The sequence below is a fragment of the Mustela putorius genome, unplaced genomic scaffold, assembly GCF_011764305.1.
Source record: "Mustela putorius furo isolate JIRA1106 unplaced genomic scaffold, ASM1176430v1.1 tig00000596_pilon_pilon_pilon, whole genome shotgun sequence".
Lineage (NCBI taxonomy): Eukaryota > Metazoa > Chordata > Mammalia > Carnivora > Mustelidae > Mustela > Mustela putorius.
Window position 1 is genome coordinate 5338935 of NW_025421428.1, and position 19084 is coordinate 5358018.

The 19084-nt window shown below is 37.8% G+C and overlaps 2 protein-coding genes across 9 annotated transcripts in view; both read left to right on the plus strand.

The window, feature by feature from the left end:
* RABGAP1 (RAB GTPase activating protein 1) overlaps positions 1–19084 on the plus strand; it is a 154317-nt gene that overhangs the window by 78628 nt on the left and 56605 nt on the right. The gene's annotated exons all lie outside the window — the stretch shown is intronic.
* Positions 7998–14537, plus strand: GPR21 (G protein-coupled receptor 21). Its single transcript, XM_004757355.3, has 2 exons — positions 7998–8843; positions 9274–14537. Exon 2 carries the CDS (start codon positions 9665–9667, stop codon positions 10712–10714), a length of 1050 nt encoding a protein of 349 aa, XP_004757412.1. The 5' UTR covers positions 7998–8843; positions 9274–9664; the 3' UTR covers positions 10715–14537.

Below are 19084 nucleotides of genomic sequence, written 5' to 3' on the forward strand. Positions count from 1 at the left end.
AGTAATGTACTTACATGTCCTTCAGTGATTTTCTTCCATCTTTGACTTTGAAGATTTTATTAAAGAATGTCTACTAAATTTTATCAAGAGTTTTTTTTTACCCCTTAATACGATTTTTACAAATTACCAACATTATGATCTTGATATTGAACTACCCTTGGCTTCATGAAATAAATTTCTGCAGACCAAATATTCCTAAATTTTTTGTTTTCTGTTCTTTCTGGCCTTTGACCAAAGGTTCCTCAACCCTGGTATCTAGATAGAACTTGTCAGACTCATTGGGAAGGAGCCCTAATAAGCCACAGGGACTCCCCTACCCTTCTTACCCCCAGTTGTAAGAACTATATAGCTGCTTGGGTCTAGTGAATTAAATAAATTGCAGTTGACAGTGAAAGAAACATAGAGACACTTTCTGGTCTCCAACTTCCAGAGTCAGACTCTGGCCCTTCCTTTTGGTTATTTCTCACCTTTTATGTCAGTGACTCTGGTTGTTTTGTTTTGTTTTTTTGGGTTTTTTGTTTTGCTCAGTAGCAAAGATTTATGTCAAAATTGCTTCCTTAATGGATTCTCCTAATGAAAAAATAATGAAATAATGACACATTCTGAAACGTAGTCATTCTTTTCATCAGTCAGCCTTGTGTTTTCTGGAACCTGTTTACTTTTATTTTTATAGTGGTTTTATTGATAAACTTTCAGTGATAGGAATCTTTTGTTATGAATTTCAAGTTTTTATCCAAAATCTAAACTAGTGACAAGTCCATGTAACCAATATTTACATTTTTAATTATTTGTCTGAGGGAGGTCCTGGAGGCCCAGCCACATTTTACCAGTCTGGGAAAATAACTTAAATATCTATATGCAGATTGTTTTGGTTTTAGTTACAAGTATCTCTTTAATAGACTTGTTAATAATCAAACATTCAATAATCAGAGAACCTGCCTATAGGTACAAACAAAAAGGTGGTTAGTTTACCAAAAAGAACATTGGCCATAGAGTTAGGAAGCCTGAGTACTAGTTTCTCTGCCATTAGCTTATGAACTCAAATGAGTTCTGCTCTTGTGGCCATTCACTTCCTCTTCTCTGACATAGATCACTGCAGTGATTGGTTAATCTTCCTCTGGGCTTGAAAATTCTGGAAAATTAGGTATGTAACATCTTTGAGTCCTGCCCTCCAAAATAGGACATGATTTCACAACTGAGTACTCTTGCTATCTGATTCTATAAGAAAATGGGTTTTGAGTACCCTTTTAAGAACTACATTGTGTCTCCCATTAGCAGTTGCTGTAGTTGGCCTGCTGTAGACTGAATGTTTATGTCCCTCTAAAATCTAGATGCCGAAATCCTAACCCCTACAACATGATGGTATTTGGAAGTGGGCCTTTGGGAGGTTAGAGTAAGTCTAAAGAGAGCAACCCTCAAGAATGCAGTTGGTATCTTTATAAAAGAGTCTCCAGATCACTCACTCCCTTGCCCCTTCAGCCTTATGAGGACATAGTAGTATCTGGCCATGGGTCCTCACGGGACACCAATCTGCCAGTACCTTGATTTTGGACTTCCTCACCTCCAGAACTATGCTAAATTTCTGTTGTTTATTAAGTCATTCAGTCTGGTGTTTTTGTTATAACAATGTGAATGAACTAAGAAGTTTTTTCTTAGATTGTTATTTGCAAAAATCATTTCAAGTCTGCATATCCCATCTCTGTAATGTCATGTCCCCTCTAGTGAGTTTCTGTAAGTCATATCTGTCCAGGGAGTTCTAAAGGTTTCCTGAATTTTAAGACTGGAAACATAATAGGTTTGATCATATTAAAATATCTGGTATTTGATCATTTTTGACCTACAGATAGGTAAACATCAATCTAGTAATTAGGTGAATTAAACAATTATATTAGGGTTTTATTTGAGATATCTTCCCATCTAAAAGCAGAATTGCTGGTTGTCTTATTAGCCATTTGTTGTTTAGTCAGCCATAAATACCTTTGAAAGCCTACTTTATGTCAGCCCTGTGCTAGGTTTCATAGATATGATCATGAATAAAATGTATCTGCTCCCTGGTTTGGGAAAGACTATAATCTAATGAGGGAAATAAGTAATTAACCATTTACAATAAAATTATATAAGAGTTACAGAAGAGAAAATGCATAGTCATGTGGCATGAGATAAGAACTTCTCATCTTGTTCAGAAATTATTGAGGGAAGGGGATTGTTGGGGTGGGATAGGATGCTGCATGGCATGTGTGATATAAGAAGTCTGTGGAAAAAATGCTTGCTCAAGGGTGAGAGAGAGCTTGGCAGTTTTACAGATTGTAAAATGAAATGAGGCCAGAAAAGATAGGTAGGGGCTGGATCTTCAAAAGCTTAAATAATGTATATTTGAGATTTTTATCAATAGAAAGTCACTGAAACATTAGAGGGCACTATGGAAAGTGGATTAGATTGTCTTGATTCAAATCCTTATTCCTACTGTATTTAAGCCATTAATATTGGGCAAGAAATTACATTTGACTTGCTTCCCTGTCTGTAAAATGAGATGACAGTAGTACCTTATTTGTAGAGCTTTTAAATGAACTTTAGATAATGCATGAAAACACTAGGTACAGTTTTAGCCCATAGTAAGTATAAATTATTGCTTGCTTATTTTTATTATTAAATTTATTATCATTATTAGTTTAAGAATGATCATTCCAGTTGAGTTAGAAGAGGTAAGATTAATTGAAGCAAAACCTGTGAGTAATTTAGGCAAGAGAGGATCGTGACTTGGAGTATTGGCAGAACAGATAGAGAAAGATTACTGTTTGAGAGAAGTTCCAGAAATACTTGGCATTTGGTGATTGACTGAATGAGGGAGATAAATGGGAGAGAGGAAAGAGTAGAAGATGAGTCAGAGGACCTCAGATTGGTTTTGGAATGACATTGATACAAATACATCCCTATGAGATGCATTTAAATAATATGTTAATTAAATCAACATTTAAAGCTCATTTTTACTGAATAATAAGTAGTAGGTAATGCTCAGAAGTATATCTTATGAATTTGAAGAACTGAGATTGATCCTTCTCCTCTGTAATATTTAAGCTAGTGAATAGGTTGAGAGAAGAATAAATATAACTTGAACAGTCATTTCCCTTTTTTGTTTCATGTTTCCTCTTTTTGCCTTATTTTCTTTTTAGTTCTGTCACTTTTTAGTATTAGATTGAACCATATAGAAGTTGCCAGTTTTGTAGATCAGAAAATATTTATCCAGAAATGAAATGATTAAATACTGGCCATTTTACATGGCTCATCCAGTCACATTCTCATTCTGTAAGAATTTTTAACTAGGGCTCTGAGCATCCGTTTTGAGTTAAATTGAGCATCAAAGCCTGTCTGAAAGATGCTGTGATGGCATAAGGACCAGTGGAACTGAGTCCCATGAAGTAGGTGACTTAAACCTGGCATCATCCATTTACTATGGCTCTGGGAAGACATCTCATGGCCAAAGTTTTTGTTAGATTTACCGAAAGGGACATGTTATATATTATTTTGGCTGTTTTTTAAAACCTAATTATAGGGGTCCCTGGTGGCTCAGTCGTTAAGCATCTGCCTTTGGCCCAGATCATGATCCTAGGGTCCTGGCATCGAGCCCCGCATCAGCCTCCTTGCTGGGCAGGAAGCCTGCTTCTCCCTCTCCCACTCTCCCTGCTGTGTTCCCTCTCTCCCTGTGTCTCTCTCTGTCAAATTTAAAATAAAATAAAATAAAATAAAAAATAAAACCTGATTATAAAAATGGTACAGTTGACCCTTGACCAACATTCAGGTTAGGGGTGATGAGCCCCCACACACACATATTTGAAAATCCACATAAAACTTTTTGCTCCCTGAAAACTTTACTACTAATAGCCTTTTATTGATTAGAGGCCTTACTAATAACAGAAACAGTTGATTAGCACATATTTTGTATGTTATATGTATTAAATACTGAATTCTTACAATAAAGTAAGCTAGGGAAAAGAATGTTAATTAAATCATAAGGAAGAGAAAATAAATTTACAGTATTTATTTTAAAAATCCACTTGTAAATGGACCTGTGCAGTTTAAACTCATGTTGTTCAAGCGTCAACTATACAAAGAAATTGGGAAATTTAGAAACTATAGGAAAACATAAAATAAAAAATCTCTCATTAACCCACCCACGATCGACTAAAAAGTAGAGTTGATTTCCATTGAGCTTTCTTCCAATTACATGTATATGCAGAGATACTGTTCTTTTTTTTTTTAACCAAAAAACACAAATATATCATGAGACTGCATTATTTATTTAAAGATTTTATTTATTTATATGACAGACCATACAAGCAGGGAGCAGGAGAGGGAGAATCAGGCTTTCAGCTTGAGCAGGGAGCCCAATGTGGGGTTCAATCTGGAGACCCTGAAATCATGACCTGAGCTGAAGGCAGACACTTAACCAACTGAGCCACCCAGGTGTCCAAGACTGCATTATTTTAAAAAGGAAATGAGTAATGGGTGGAGCTAGCAAGTATTATGCCAAGTGAAGTAAGTCAGAGAAAGACAAATACCATATAATTTTGCTTGTATGTGGAATTTGAAAAACAAATGAGCCAAAGGTGGGGGGAAGAGGGAGGCAAACCAGGAAACAGACTTTTGTTTTTTTAAAGAGTTTATTTATTTAACAGACAGAGATCATAAGTAGGCAGAGAAACAGGCGGGGCAGGGAGGAGGTGGAGGTGGGGTGAAGCAGGCTCCCTGCTGAGCAGAGAGCCTGATGCAGGGCTTGATCCCAGGACCCGGGGATCATGACCTGAGCCAAAGGCAGAGGCCTTAACCCACTGAGCCACCCAGGAGCCTCAGGAAACAGACTCTTAACTGTAGAGAACAAACTGATGGTTACTAGAGGTGGGGAAGGGGGGATAGGTTAAATACATGATGAACACCAAATGTTACATGGAAATGTTGAGTCACTGTATTGTACACCTAAAACTAATGTTACATGGTAAACTAACTAGAATTTAAATAAAATTTTTAAAAAATGAAAAGGTAGTTTATATAGATTTTTAAAAAAGATTTACGTATTTATTTTAGAGAGAGAGTGTAACAGGGGGAGGAGCAGAGGGAGAGGGAAAGAGAGTACCAAGCAGACTCCATGCTGAGAGGGGAACCTGACTCCCAGGCTCTATCTCTTTATTCCAGATCATGACCTGAGCTGAAATCAAGAGTCAGAGGCTTAACTGACTGTGCTTCCTATACAGGCACCCCTGTATAGATTTTTTTTGAAGACATAGATTTATTGCTACTATATGTCCTTAATAATTTTTTTCTCCTGAAGAAAATGTTTTTCTTTAATCTGAAACAAAACACTTAACTCTTGACTGATTTGATAAAGTATGGCTCTCAAGCTTTTTGTTGTTTTGAGTTTCTTGTATGAATATTTTAATTGTAGCACTAAATGTTTTTACTAAAATAGAAATGAAGTTGAAAGAACTATTATTATACTAGTGATAGTAACATAACAGCTTATATTTTTATTACCTTAATTCTTTCAAGCTATTAACCAATGTAATGTCTTTTTTTTTTATCATCATCATAACTGTTTAGTTTTATACATGAGACACCTGAGTTAGAGAATAAGTTACAGGACAAAATTCACAAATGGTTAGAAAATGTTGTACTACTGACTTTGGTGAATGGCTTTTCTCTTTATTGAAATGTAACTGTCAGAAATTATTCCTTTTTTCATTCAGTATTAACCACTCAAACAATGAGAGTCCAAAAACAAAGTATGTGTTAAATGTACAGAATAGTGTGTAAACTGGTTTGTCTGGAGGGCAAGGTGTGTTGGGGGGGTGGGTATGGAATAGGGAGATCAGATTGGAGAGGCACTAGGGAGCGGTTGACTTTTGAACTGTGGGTACCATAATGAAGCATATACTATTAGATATTTAGGCAGAAATGAATAGATCAGAAAAATGAACTAGACTAGAAACCCAGACAATATGTAATGATGGCCTAAAGTATTAAAAACTGAGTTGAGAGCCACTGTAGAAACAGATTCCCAGGAACCTGTTGAGTAATAGTACATTGAGTAGGGAGAGAGTGGTCAATATAATTCCTTAGTTTCTTACTTGAAGGCTTAGAAAAAATAAAAGTGTTGGAACAAGAAAAAGAGGCCAGTTTGTTGAGAAAGATGTATTTAATTTTGGACATGCTGTGGGTGAAGTCTACGGGACATTAGGTGGAAGATGTATGTAGACTAGCCGGCAAATTATAAAAGGGAAAGAATGCTCAGTATAGAGTCAGGGCTGGAGACAAAGGCAGAGGAATAATTAGTGCAGAGGAATAATTAATGTTATATCATTGTTCATTTTTTACTGCCTTACATATATATAGCCTCATTGTATTTGAGGAATGTGTGACAGCAAAGTATCCAGAGTATGGGGCGCCCAGGTGGCTCAATGGGTGGAAGCCTCTGCCTTGGGCTCGGGTCATGGTCTCAGGGTCCTGGGATCGAGCCCCACTCTCTGCTCAGTAGGGAGCCTGCTTCCTCCTCTCTGCCTGCCTCTCTCTGTCAAATAAATAAATAAAATCTTAAAAAAAAAAAAAAAGTATTCTTTTAAAAGAAAAAAAAAGTATCCAGAATATCCCTGTGCCTCGGAACTGGGCAGTCACAGTAAGAGAGGCGCTTTAGGAATCAGAGGAGCCCATCCTCAAGCAGTACAGCATGGTTGGCAGGAAAACACAGACTACCTAGGAGGAAGGGTATTTTAATTCTACGAAAAGAAAGGGAATAAAGTTTTATACCCACTACATCCTAAGTATTGGTAAGCTTTTGTCTGTATACACTGTCTCCTTCATTTTGCAGTAACTGTGAAATAGGGAGTTTGGTCCTCATTTTACAGATGATGAAACTGTGGGTAAGAGAGCGTTAGTAATAGAAGAGCAAGGATTTGAACCAGATGGGTGGTCAGTGCCACTGGTTTTTTATATGCCACACTTTGCCATGTTTTCCAGTAAGATCTCTCAAATATAGCTATCCAAGCTTATGCTCCATAGGTTTTTTTAGTGTTGCCTTCCTATGATAAGCACAGTGCTTTAGCTCTTAAAATATAATTAACTAAATTCTGATTATGGGAGGCCATTTGCTTTTAGTGAGGAAGCATATATGTGAGACTAATAAAAAATGGAAATCAGATGACCTAACCTGTATCCCTGCCCAGGTGTGCCATCTTTCTAGAATGCTTAGAAATGCCAACCTTTGCTTATTTTCTTTCACCCTACTGGGTATGTAGAACTTTACTTAAAAGAATGAATTGAGGGCGCCTGGGTGGCTCAGTGGGTTAAGCTGCTGCCTTCAGCTCAGGTCATGATCTCAGGGTCCTGGGATCGAGTCCCGCGTCGGGCTCTCTGCTCAGTGGGGAGCCTGCTTCCTCCTCTCTCTCTCTGCCTGCCTCTCTGCCTACTTGTGATCTCCCTCTGTCAAATAAATAAATAAAATCTTTAAAAAAAAAAAAAAAAAAAAAGAATGAATTGAGAGTCCAAAGATACCTGGAGGAAAAAGTATGAAAAGTACACATTTCCAGTTAGCTGAAAAAATTGTCATCATTTATGACATTACCAAAATATAATACTGACACAGTGTAATATATCCCACAATATAATCCCAACTTGCATTGTTTAAAGTAGGCATAAACAAGATTATGTATTCTAAGATACATAAGCTAATTTGTACCATGAAACTTTTGCAGTTTTAAAGCCTGAGTGGAAATGGGTATATTTACTTGTCCACTTTTTGTGTGTATTTTTGTGCTCTGCTTCTTAGTAAACTAGAAGCAAGAAATGGAATCTCAGGGGTGCCTGGGTGACTCAGTGGGTTAAGCCGCTGCCTTCGGCTCAGGTCATGATCTCAGGGTCCTGGGATCGAGTCCCGCATCGGGCTCTCTGCTCAGCAGGGAGCCTGCTTCTCTCTCTCTCTCTCTGCCTGCCTCTCTGTCTACTTGTGATCTCTCTCTGTCAAATAAATAAATAAAATCTAAAAACAAAAAAAAAAAGGGAAAAAAAGGAAATGGCATCTCAAAGCTATAGTGTAGCATTGGATAAAGGACAGCGTGCTTGTGCTTGTGTGCTGTTTCCTCAGTTTTGAGAATGGGTGAGGTTTTCTTTACGTTCTCTCTTGAAAAACTGATTTTTAAGTTTGCTTGTTATTTTTGTCATCTTTCTTAAAATTAACCAATATCCAGTGAATCATGAGAGGAAATTAATGCTGAACATGTAGCCTTCTAGCTAGAACTTCTTGTGCTACTAAATTAGGAGTCCTCAGTTGCCATGCACGGTTAACATACTTTCATTCTTTAGCATTGCTCTTTGTTCTTGAGGAAAATGCTATAAGAAAATAGGAATTTCCTCTCACCATTACCCCTTTGGCAGTGTGTTTCAATCTAATTCCTGGTTGGCATTCTGTCCCGGCTACAACCCCTTCTCTAAACTCCATCTACTAAAAGGGGGATTCCAGACAGACGAGGAAACAGCTTTCAAACACTGCACTGCAGGCATATTAAGTTATTCCCCCACTGTGCAGTCGGGAAATCAGGGACCACTTCTCTGGCGATGAATTCTAATGAGCTGCTAAGGATGCCGTAGGGTGTGTGCGCACAGGCGTTTTCTTTCCCCTCCCCCGCTTCTTCCTTTTCCCAAGCCCCCTCTTCTCCCCGTTTCCCCTCCTCCTCCTTTATCCCCTCCCTGTGTGTCTCAGTTCTGCAGTAAACGGGGCTGAGGCACATTCCTGCACTGCAAGGCTTTCTGTTAAGGATGTTTTGTGGCTTTTGTTTGGATTGCAGCATGCAGAATTACAGGTAACACTCTGAAATCGAGCTAGACAGATAAATTCTGTTGAAAGGTTTTCAGAGAGGCGAAATATTACATTGGAATCAATGAAGGAAATGAATTACCTTAAGTAATTTTATTAGTGGTAGTTCTAGTAAAATATTTTCAGAAATGCTATGCGCAGATTCCTTTTCTTCCCCCAGAAGGCTCAAATGAAAAGAATGGGGTTAGATTGATCTGGCTTGCAATTGATTTTGTTTTATGTTGATCACGAAAGCTTGCTGTTGTTGCTCCTCCTCTGTAGAGTAAGGGACCAGTTATGCCGCTGAGAGTAGCCATGAATAGTTGTACCGGGTGGGGTAGGATGGAGTGGGAGGGTTACCAGCCTGAGCTAGCCAGGTTCTTTGATTAGGGCATTGGATGCAAAATGTAAAATGCTCTCTCCTTTTCTTCTATCAGCTGTTCAGAGGAGACTCATTACAACTCCTGCTGAAGCTCCTAATCTTCTTCCCTTCTCTTCTGCCCTTACCCCTACCCTCATTGGCCTGAAGACACTGTACCCAGAGTTTGGCTTACTTCCCTGGTGCTATGTGTATGGTAAACCTGGTACTATGGCCACATCTGGGACTGGCCAGACAACTGCTGCTGGTTCTCCCTATTCCAAGAAGGATTTAAAAGGGAATTGTACTGCAGGCAATGCACCAGAGCAGCATCAGGAGCTTGGGGACTAAGACTCCTCTGGCATTATTAAAGACACACAGAGCTGACCGCAATGACAGCAGCTGCTCCTTTGAACTGTTGGCAGCAGCCAAGCGGCAGCATGAAGTGAGAGATCACTCCCAAGCTCAAGATGAACTCTACCTTGGATGGTAATCAGAGCAGCCACCCTTTTTGCCTCTTGACATTTGGCAATTTGGAAACTGTTGATTTTTGCCTTTTGGAAGTGTTGATTATTGTCTTTCTCACTGTATTGATTATTTCTGGCAACATCATTGTGATTTTTGTATTTCACTGCGCACCTTTGTTGAACCATCATACTACAAGTTATTTTATTCAGACTATGGCATATGCCGACCTCTTGGTTGGGGTCAGCTGCCTGGTCCCTTCTTTATCACTCCTCCACTACCCTCTTCCAGTCGAGGAGTCTTTGACTTGCCAGGTATTCGGTTTTATAGTGTCCGTTCTGAAGAGTGTCTCCATGGCCTCTCTGGCCTGTATCAGCATCGATAGATATATTGCCATCACTAAACCTTTAACCTATAATACCCTGGTTACGCCTTGGAGACTACGTCTGTGTATTTTCCTGATTTGGCTGTATTCCACCCTGGTCTTCCTGCCTTCCTTTTTCCACTGGGGCAAACCTGGATATCATGGAGATGTGTTTCAGTGGTGTGCAGAGTCCTGGCATACCGACCCCTACTTCACCCTCTTCATCGTGGTGATGTTGTATGCCCCGGCAGCCCTCATTGTGTGCTTCACCTATTTCAACATCTTCCGCATCTGCCAACAGCACACAAAGGAGATCAGCGAAAGGCAAGCCCGCTTCAGCAGCCAGAGTGGGGAGACTGGGGAGGTGCAGACCTGTCCCGATAAGCGCTATGCCATGGTCCTGTTCCGAATTACTAGTGTATTTTACATCCTCTGGTTGCCATACATCATCTACTTCTTGTTGGAGAGCTCCACAGGCCACAGCAACCGCTTCGCCTCCTTCTTGACCACCTGGCTTGCTATTAGTAACAGTTTCTGCAACTGTGTCATTTATAGTCTCTCCAACAGTGTCTTCCAAAGGGGACTAAAGCGCCTCTCAGGGGCCATGTGTACTTCTTGCGCAAATCAGACCATAGCTAAGGACCCTTACACAGTTAGGAGCAAAGACCCCCTTAATGGATGCCATATCTGAAGTGGTTCAAACACACTGGGTCACTGTGGTGTGTATGTGTGTTTGTGTGTTTCCTTTTTCTCTCTGTATTCCTGTTGCACTAGGAAATCTGGGACAAAATAATTAGACTCTAAGCAATAGCAAACAAATGATCATTCGAAAATACCCTCTAAGTTTGCAGAAATTATTTTCTAAAAAGTGTTTTTGCATCAGAAGAATCAGGACGGTGAAGATAAATTGCTCTTGGTTCCAGGTTTTGCAGTGTCACAAAAATGACTACATTTTTAAGATTTAAAATAAATAAAGCCATATCTAACACCTCTCTTCAACGGGCATGACTGAACCTGGGTGTGAGAAGCGTCAGCATTTTTAAAAAGTCATTTTCTTGTTGCTTTTCTGGGTTCTTTCCAGCTGTTTGGGCTGCATATGCAATTGAATTCTTTTAATGTGGAATATTAAAAACCAGTGATGAATTAACAGGATTTAAAATTTTTCTTTATATATGCCAAAGTAGAACTACACTGCAAGTTTTAGCATTGTCCTTTAGAAAGCCAAATGTTTCATGTTTTTTACGTCTTATTCTCATGAGAGAATTCTCAATACAGTGAAAAATGTGAACACCTAAACACGAATTTTAAAATTTTGCAGTGTACCATAAATGAAGCAAAAGTGCAGTCAAATCATGTAATTTTGATGAAAAATTGAACTGCTCTCCGTGCCATGCTTCATGGAGATCTGAAGAAACATGTGCATAGAAAGTGATTGTGGTGTTGTATTTTTGCCCATGCTTTTGTTTATGTGTGTATTGAAAATATTTGAATTTAGATTTCTCTTTACAGCAAAATGTGTTTCAATAAGCTGCAAAACAAAAGATAGGTTAATTGCTGCCATTTTTCTGTGTAATGGTGAAAACATATAAAAGTAAATCTTTAGTCTTCTCTCTCTTTTTTTAATCCAGAGAGTTTTGAAATATCAGAATATCTGGGAGAAAGGTGTCCTAAGCAACTGAGTCAGGAAATATACTGTATATTTAACTAGTACTCTTAGAAAATAGAAGGGGATTGAGATGTTCTCTTTTTGGTTAAATGGAATCAACAAAGTAGCAATCTAATTCTTTTTATAAGCAATCTTTTTTAGTTAGTGTTAAGGAATGCACATTTGAATGAGAGAAGGAGAATGAGAAAGGACTTTATTGCTATTCTCTTTCTGAGGAAAAAAAAAGTCATTTAGTAACAGTTCTTTACTTAGTCTTCCTTTTTTTTAAGCCAAAGTACTAGCAAAACCTATAGGATGTTATTACTGTAACTCTGTAGAATTATTGAGAGTGCTGTATATTTGTGTGTACTAGTGCTGTTTTGTTCTTCGAGTGATTATCTTTAGAATAAGAAGTTTATTTTTCTAAAAGGAGAGAAGGACTTCCCAGGAGCTCCAGGCATGAGAGTATTTCCTCTGCTTTTTCTACTGGTTTTAATGTTTTGGAAGTCTTCAGGGGACTTACATGATCTCTGCCTTTGGCTAGATGTTATAATCTGAATACAACAATGGTATTCAGTGAGATGGAAGAAACTCAAGGGAAATGGGTTAAAGTGGCATTTTGAATCCAAGAAAGGACATGGATATTTATAAACCAGGGAGATAGGCTTTGGGGGATTTTTTGTCATATATTAGAAAACCTACTGCCCCCGTTTAAAGTGAAGGACAGCAGTATTAGGATTTAATAAACCTCGAATATGTGTTCTACTTAAACTACTTAATTTCAGGTGAATCAGTGTTACATAAACATTGAAATTTCAGATTCTGAATTCTTCCCAAAAGCTTGCTTGCTTGTTCTTTATATTTACTATTAGAAAACTAGATTCTAAGCTGTTTCAATATTTAGAACTCATTAAAATTGTAAGTTATTTTAACAATGAATGGCTGTTAAATTGCCATTTGAATTGGAAAACCTTTTCTCTTGGATTCTGAAAAATGGTTCTGTACATTTCTCTTTTATTTATGGGGCACAGATCTAAAAAAAACCAAAGTTCCCTTTTCATACGTGTTGGAGAATGTAACCTGTTCAGATTTGCATTTGCTTGTGAGTTTTTAGTTTAGCAAAATGAGAATCTCAAAGATTTTTTTTTTAATACATAGAAAACTGATGTTAAATCAGTGGATTTTTACTTTTGCAGATGCTGAGCCCTTTTAATTTTTTCCTGCAATGGAGTTCCATCTTGTGAGAAAAGAGAAAACCCTTTGGTACAGATCTTAGGAAATTTTATGGAAAAGAGAAAATATCTGTTTGATTTTCTGGAAGTGGCTAATCAAGCTGATATTTCTTTTAAGATTTTATTTATTTATTTGACAGACAGAGATCACAAGTAGGCAGAGAGAGAGGAAGGGAAGCAGGCCCCCCGTTGAGCAGAGAACCTGATGTAGGCCTCGGTCCCAGCTGAAGGCAGAGACTTTAACCCACTGGGCCACCCAGGCACCCTTCAAGCTGATTTTTTAATGACTCAACTCTTTTAATAAGAGCTTTTGTTAACAGATTTTTACATTTTTTTTGTCCAAGTACCAAATTTAGATGTTATTAGAAATACTTTTTCACGTTAAAATCTGTCACTGTCTCTGCCTAAAACCAAAGTAGAAACTAAGTATGTATAATTTTAAAGAAAAATTCTCCCACTCCCCCAGCTGATACTTGCTTAATATCAGATGTTTTTCCTGTTTATCTTGTCTTTATTGGACTATATAAGGTCTGCCTTTTCTTTTAGTTATTAGTTCTTTTCTCACCTTCAGTGTCTTTACTGTTTTTTAATTTTGTTTTGTTTTTTAATTTTTATTTTCTTATGTGTGTACATGTTGGGGGATGAGCCTGGATGTAATCACTAAGTCTTTTTTTGTGTGTGATACATTTGAACAGTTTGTATTTAAATAACCTTTTCATTCTGACAAATTTATTGCAGCATTTGATTGCGTTTGGTTTAAATACCAATCTGGCTAGTTCAGAATGAAAAAAAAAGAAAAGTATATTTTTAGATTCAATTACCTTGGGCCTTGGCAAGACAGTGCATTTAACTATATATGGTATACGGCTGATAGCAGAGGAAGCATAAGCTTTTGGTGATTGTGTTGAAATTGTTTCATAGTAAATGTTCAGATAAGACAATAACTAATTGTTATGTTTGTAAATTAGTTGTACATGATTTCAGAGGAGATATGTTTTGTTTTTCTCTTAGAACAGAAAAGCAGTTACAAAAAGACAAGTGGTCTACTTTAATGAAAGAACTGTCTTACACCAGAAAGGATATTTAAATTGTTCATGGATCTGCGCACTCCCACATTCCATTTTGGAAAGGGTTTTCTTTAAGCGTTATTGCTTGATGGATTTCTTTTTGAGCCTTTTTAAGGGCTTTTCCTTTTTACTTGAATAATGGTCTTAGTGTTTTTAAAGATTGGGAAAACTTGAATTTTTGTACTATAAATGCATTGTCCACTCTTTGAACTTGAAATTGAAGTAACAGGGTTACAAGTTCCCAGACAGCAGAGTGGTTTCTGGGAGTGTTTCCTCAGCCTTTCAGGTTTGATTGAAAAATCTGTGCAGTGGCTTTGTGGGAAATGTTTTAATTTCACTGTGTTTTTGTACCATAGAAGACTTGTGAAATAAATTATTGGCAAACCAGAATTTATTGTTATATGAGCAAATTATGGTAAGATTAAGAATGGGAGAATTGTGGCATTTATGATTTTTTAAAGTCTTCACAAATTGCTCTCTGTGTTGTTTTCGTATAATTTTTCCTTTTCAGGTTGAAGGAAACCTAATTATTTTATATTAAATGTACACATTATTAATACATTCTGCAGATCTTGGCATTATCCTAGTCATTTCTTATAGTTGCAAATGAATCATTAGGCTTTTCTTCAAAATTTGGGTGAAGAGTGCATCATGATATGATTAAAAGGAACTTTGAACTGAAAATAAAATATGTAGGTTTCTGTTTCAAATTAACTAGTTTTCTAAGGGCAAGTCACTTCTCTGAGCACTTAATTTCTTCTTTTTTTTTTTTTAAAGATTTTATTAATTTATTTGACAGAGATGGACCCAGCGAGAGAGAGAACACAAGCATGGGGAGTGGGAGAGGGAAAAGCAGGCTACCCGCTGAACAGGGAGTCCAATGCTGGGCTCAATCCCAGGTCCCTGGGATCATGACCTGAGCCAAAGGCAGATGTTTAACGACTGAGCCACCCAGGCACCCAGCACTTAATTTCTTCTATAAAAGGAGATAATCTCATCCCTCATAGGGTTACTTTGACAATTGAATTAGATATGGATTTAACTTTGTGATGTGTTTTCATTGCAAAGCACTTCACATAAGTACTATTATTTGTATTTACCATGGTTTCACATCTGAAGAAGTCCACATAAGGATATGGTATCTCCCCCACATTAAGGTCTTAGAAGCTCGGTGTGGGTTAGCAATCCCAAATTTGGGAAGAGAGGCATGATAAACCCTCCACCTTCTGAAAACAACAGTAGCATTAAATTCAGTATAAAACTATTTTCATTTACTTCCTTTACTTGTCTGTAAAGTCTCTGAAGGCAAGAACAGTGTAGTATCACTTCAGCTCTTTATCCCCAAAATCTAACATGGGACCTGGCTCAGAGCCTAAGTTCTGGTCAACTCTACAGAATTAATGAATGATTCTTTCTTATTATTACTTCTAATCACTGATATTACTTCTAGTCATTATAGAGCAGTGGTGTTCAAAAGGTGGGTCAGAGCCTATAAGCAAGCAGTCTTCTCTTTGCTCAAGGCTATTCTTAATTCTAAATGATAAAAGATATCTTTTTAGGACCAAAAGACCAGTGTGGGAATGTGCGTTCTCTGTATGCCAGCTCCCACTCCTGGAAACCCTGTAGCCTGGGCCAAGGGAACTTATGGTGGTGCTGTGTTTCTCCTGGCCTGGATAAGGAATATGTACTTGGATAATGGCACCTTCTTGGCTCTGATTCCAGATAAGGTATGCCATAAAAATCAGTCACAAGGAAAGAGGAGGTAGAGCCTAGCTTGGTGACTAATTCTGTGGTTTTTCTTTGTCTTTCAGTCTTTACCAGTTTTCTAGTTTTGTCTTCCTTTCTTTTCTTAACATGCTGTCAGTCATCAGTTTGGAGGGATGTGCTTTAGGTGATACGGCTTGGAAGTGTGGAAAATTCTATTATGAAATAACAGTGGCTTTAGGAAAAGCTTAAGAAACAGTTAAGAAGCCCTTATGTAGCAAGCTGTGCTATATGCCAGTCATTGCAGTTAATTGGCAGAGTTATAAAGAAGAATCACGTGATTCCGTTCTTGTAAAAAAAAAGTCTGTGTATTAAATAATCAGTTTTCTTTTCCTTCTGTGCTTCTAAAATGCTCTCAGTCACCTTTAAATCTTCTAACCAGAAGGATCTCAGTCACCTTTAAATCTTCTAACCAGAAGATAAGGGACTGATACTTGAGGGTCCCCAAACCAGTCATGTTACCTGCCCAAGTCACTTTAAGTTGATGCCTGTCAATCAGCCAATCCCACCTATCCATACAGACAGTGTATTTCCAATTAGCGTATTTACTCCTCTTTTACAGTTAGCCAAAGATCACTGGTCTTTTGAGAAAGGCATCTTACATAATACACAGGCCCAAACAAAACAAAACAAACAAAAATCGGAGGAAATAGAAACGATGCAAGTCACAAAACTTTTAAAAGTAAATCCAGTATATTTTCCAAATATATTTTCAGAGAAGCTTTTACATCTGTGAAAAGAGAGTAGGTTGCCATTTTTTTAAAAAAATGAACAGGAAGAGAATAAGAAAGAGCTCTTGAGATTTAAAGTATAATCAGACATTTTTAATTTTATTATTATTATTTTTTAAGATTTTATTTATTTATTTGACAGAGATCACAAGTAGGCAGAGAGGCAGGCAGAGAGAGAAAGGGAAGCAGGCTCCCCGCCGAGCGGAGAGCCTGATGTGGGGCTCTATCCCAGGACCCTGAGATCATGACCAGATCTGAAGACAGAGGCTTAACCCACTGAGCCACCCAGGTGCCTCTGATCAGGTATTTTTTAAATCAGAAAAGTTGGAAGGTAAAATTAAAGTAGGCTGGATAATGAAACAAAAGATGACAATACAATTAAAAACAAGACAGAGATGCAATAGAGGAGGCCCAGTATCTGGCTAACATGATTTTCAGAAACAGAATGGAGGCTGGGGAGGAAATGAGGAAATTCTCAGAGAAATATCAGAAGAAAAATTTTTAGAACTGAAGGATATGAGTTTCCATAATGAAAAGGACCAGGTTGGTGTATGAAAAAGACTCTATGATGGTGAATCATAAAATCTCAGAACACCAGAGATAAAGGAAAATCTTAATAGCTCCTTGGTCTGGAGTAAGAATGGGAGAGTGGGAACATGCTAAGTACAGAGATCTAAATAGCACTGGACTTCCTGCCACATTGAAGCAAGGAGATAACTGGGAATAACTTCGAATTTTTGACAAGTGTTGTTTTTTTGGTTTTTTTTTAAACCTAGAATTCTATACCCAGTCAAACTTTCTTTCAAGTGTAAGCGTAAAAACCCATTTTGAGATATGCAGGGTCTCAAAAATATTTACCTGCCTTACATCCTTTCTCAGTGAGTTACCAAAAGATATGCTTCCCCACAACAATGGTTGAAATTTAAAAAGTGGAAGATAGACAAACCAGGAAGCGGGGGCTCCCAGCACAGGACGGAGGGGAAGAGAATTCCCATGATGATGGAGAAGGAAAGCCGTGGGGTATCAGCTGTGCAGTAGACCTAGACAGCAACTTATCCAAGTTGGAGTAGAAGGAAGGAGGACACTAGGAAGTATGTCTTTAGAAAAAAATAACTGAGAGGAATCTACACTTCTATTTATTTTTTTTTTAAATTTTAAAATTTATTTATTGAGAGAGAGGTGTGTGTGTGAAGAAGGGGAGAGAGGGAGAGAGAGAATTCTAAACAGGCTCCATGCCCAGTGCAGAACCCAAAGAGGGGCTTGATCTCACAACCCTGAGATCATGACCTGAGCTGAAATCAAGAGTCAGACGCTTAGCTGACTGAACTGCCCAGATGCCCCAGGAATTCATTTATAATTCTGTCAGATCTGTTGGGGAAGAATTGGTGATAGATATACATAGAATATTGAGAAAAATGGAGCAATTAGTAACTGTGCAGACAAAATGGAAAATTAGGAAAGGAAGTCTAGTTATGATATATTCTGTGATTTAGCTATGAGCAATATTGATTTAACTAAAAATTGTAGCAAAATTACATTGAGAGTCAAGGAAGAGAAGTGCGTGTGGCAGGTGGTGAGTTTGGGGACTATATCGGGTACAGTATCATCTTCCATACTAGAAAGTCTGAACACACACACACACACAGAAAATAGCAATTTAAATATATTATTTATATATGTGTATATATATAATTATATTTAGATATGTATTATTATATTTAGAAATAGGAAGAAAGAAATCAGCCAAGAAAAAAGAAAAAGGAAAGGAAGAATTGGTTGCTTCTGGGGAGCAGGGAGCCAGGATGGGAGGAGTGAGGGGTCTAGGGTCTGCTGTTTTTCTTTGTAAGCTTTGTACTGTGACCTTTCCAAATAAGTAGGTATATTATTTTTTACAAGAAGCATAAACCATGTTTAGGAAAAGGCAAAGAAATTTCAGCAGAAGTAGAGGGAAACCATAAAGCATGGGTTTAGAACATACTAAAGTAGAAAATGAGAACCTTATAGCACTCTGTTGTCTCTGGTCCTATATAGAGCAACTTCCTATTCTTATCCTCCTAGGAAGACAGGCAAAGGGGATATATTATCCCTCTTTTACAATTGTGGAAGACTGTTTTGGGGACTGTAAGACCTTTTTGATTCCAATCTACTACATCATCATGATGCATAGGTATCTGTTTGGGTCTTTTTACATTTTTTTAATTTTGGTTTTTACCAAAGAAAGATAACAGACTTGAAAGCATCATGGGCGCCTGGGTGGCTCAGTGGGTTAAGCCGCTGCCTTCGGCTCAGGTCATGATCTCAGAGTCCTGGGATCGAGTCCCGCACCGGGCTCTCTGCTCAGCGGAGAGCCTGCTTCCCTCTCTCTCTCTGCCTGCCTCTCCATCTACTTGTGATTTCTCTCTGTCAAATAAATAAATAAAATCTTTAAAAAAAAAAAAAAAAAAAAAAAGAAAGCATCTTCTTTGACATCCTGGGAAGGAAATCATGAAAACAAGCCTGTGTGTGAGTGTGTGTGTGTTTGATGAGTATATGTATACTGGTATGCAGGTGTCTATAGTACAAGACAGTATCAGATGGCAAGTGGCAATATGAGATGATGAGTGGAACGCGAAGTACTATGCA

Excerpts from the sequence above, each read along its gene's own strand:
- GPR21 (XM_004757355.3), top strand. The coding sequence starts at position 9,665 with ATGAACTCTACCTTGGATGGTAATCAGAGCAGCCACCCTTTTTGCCTC.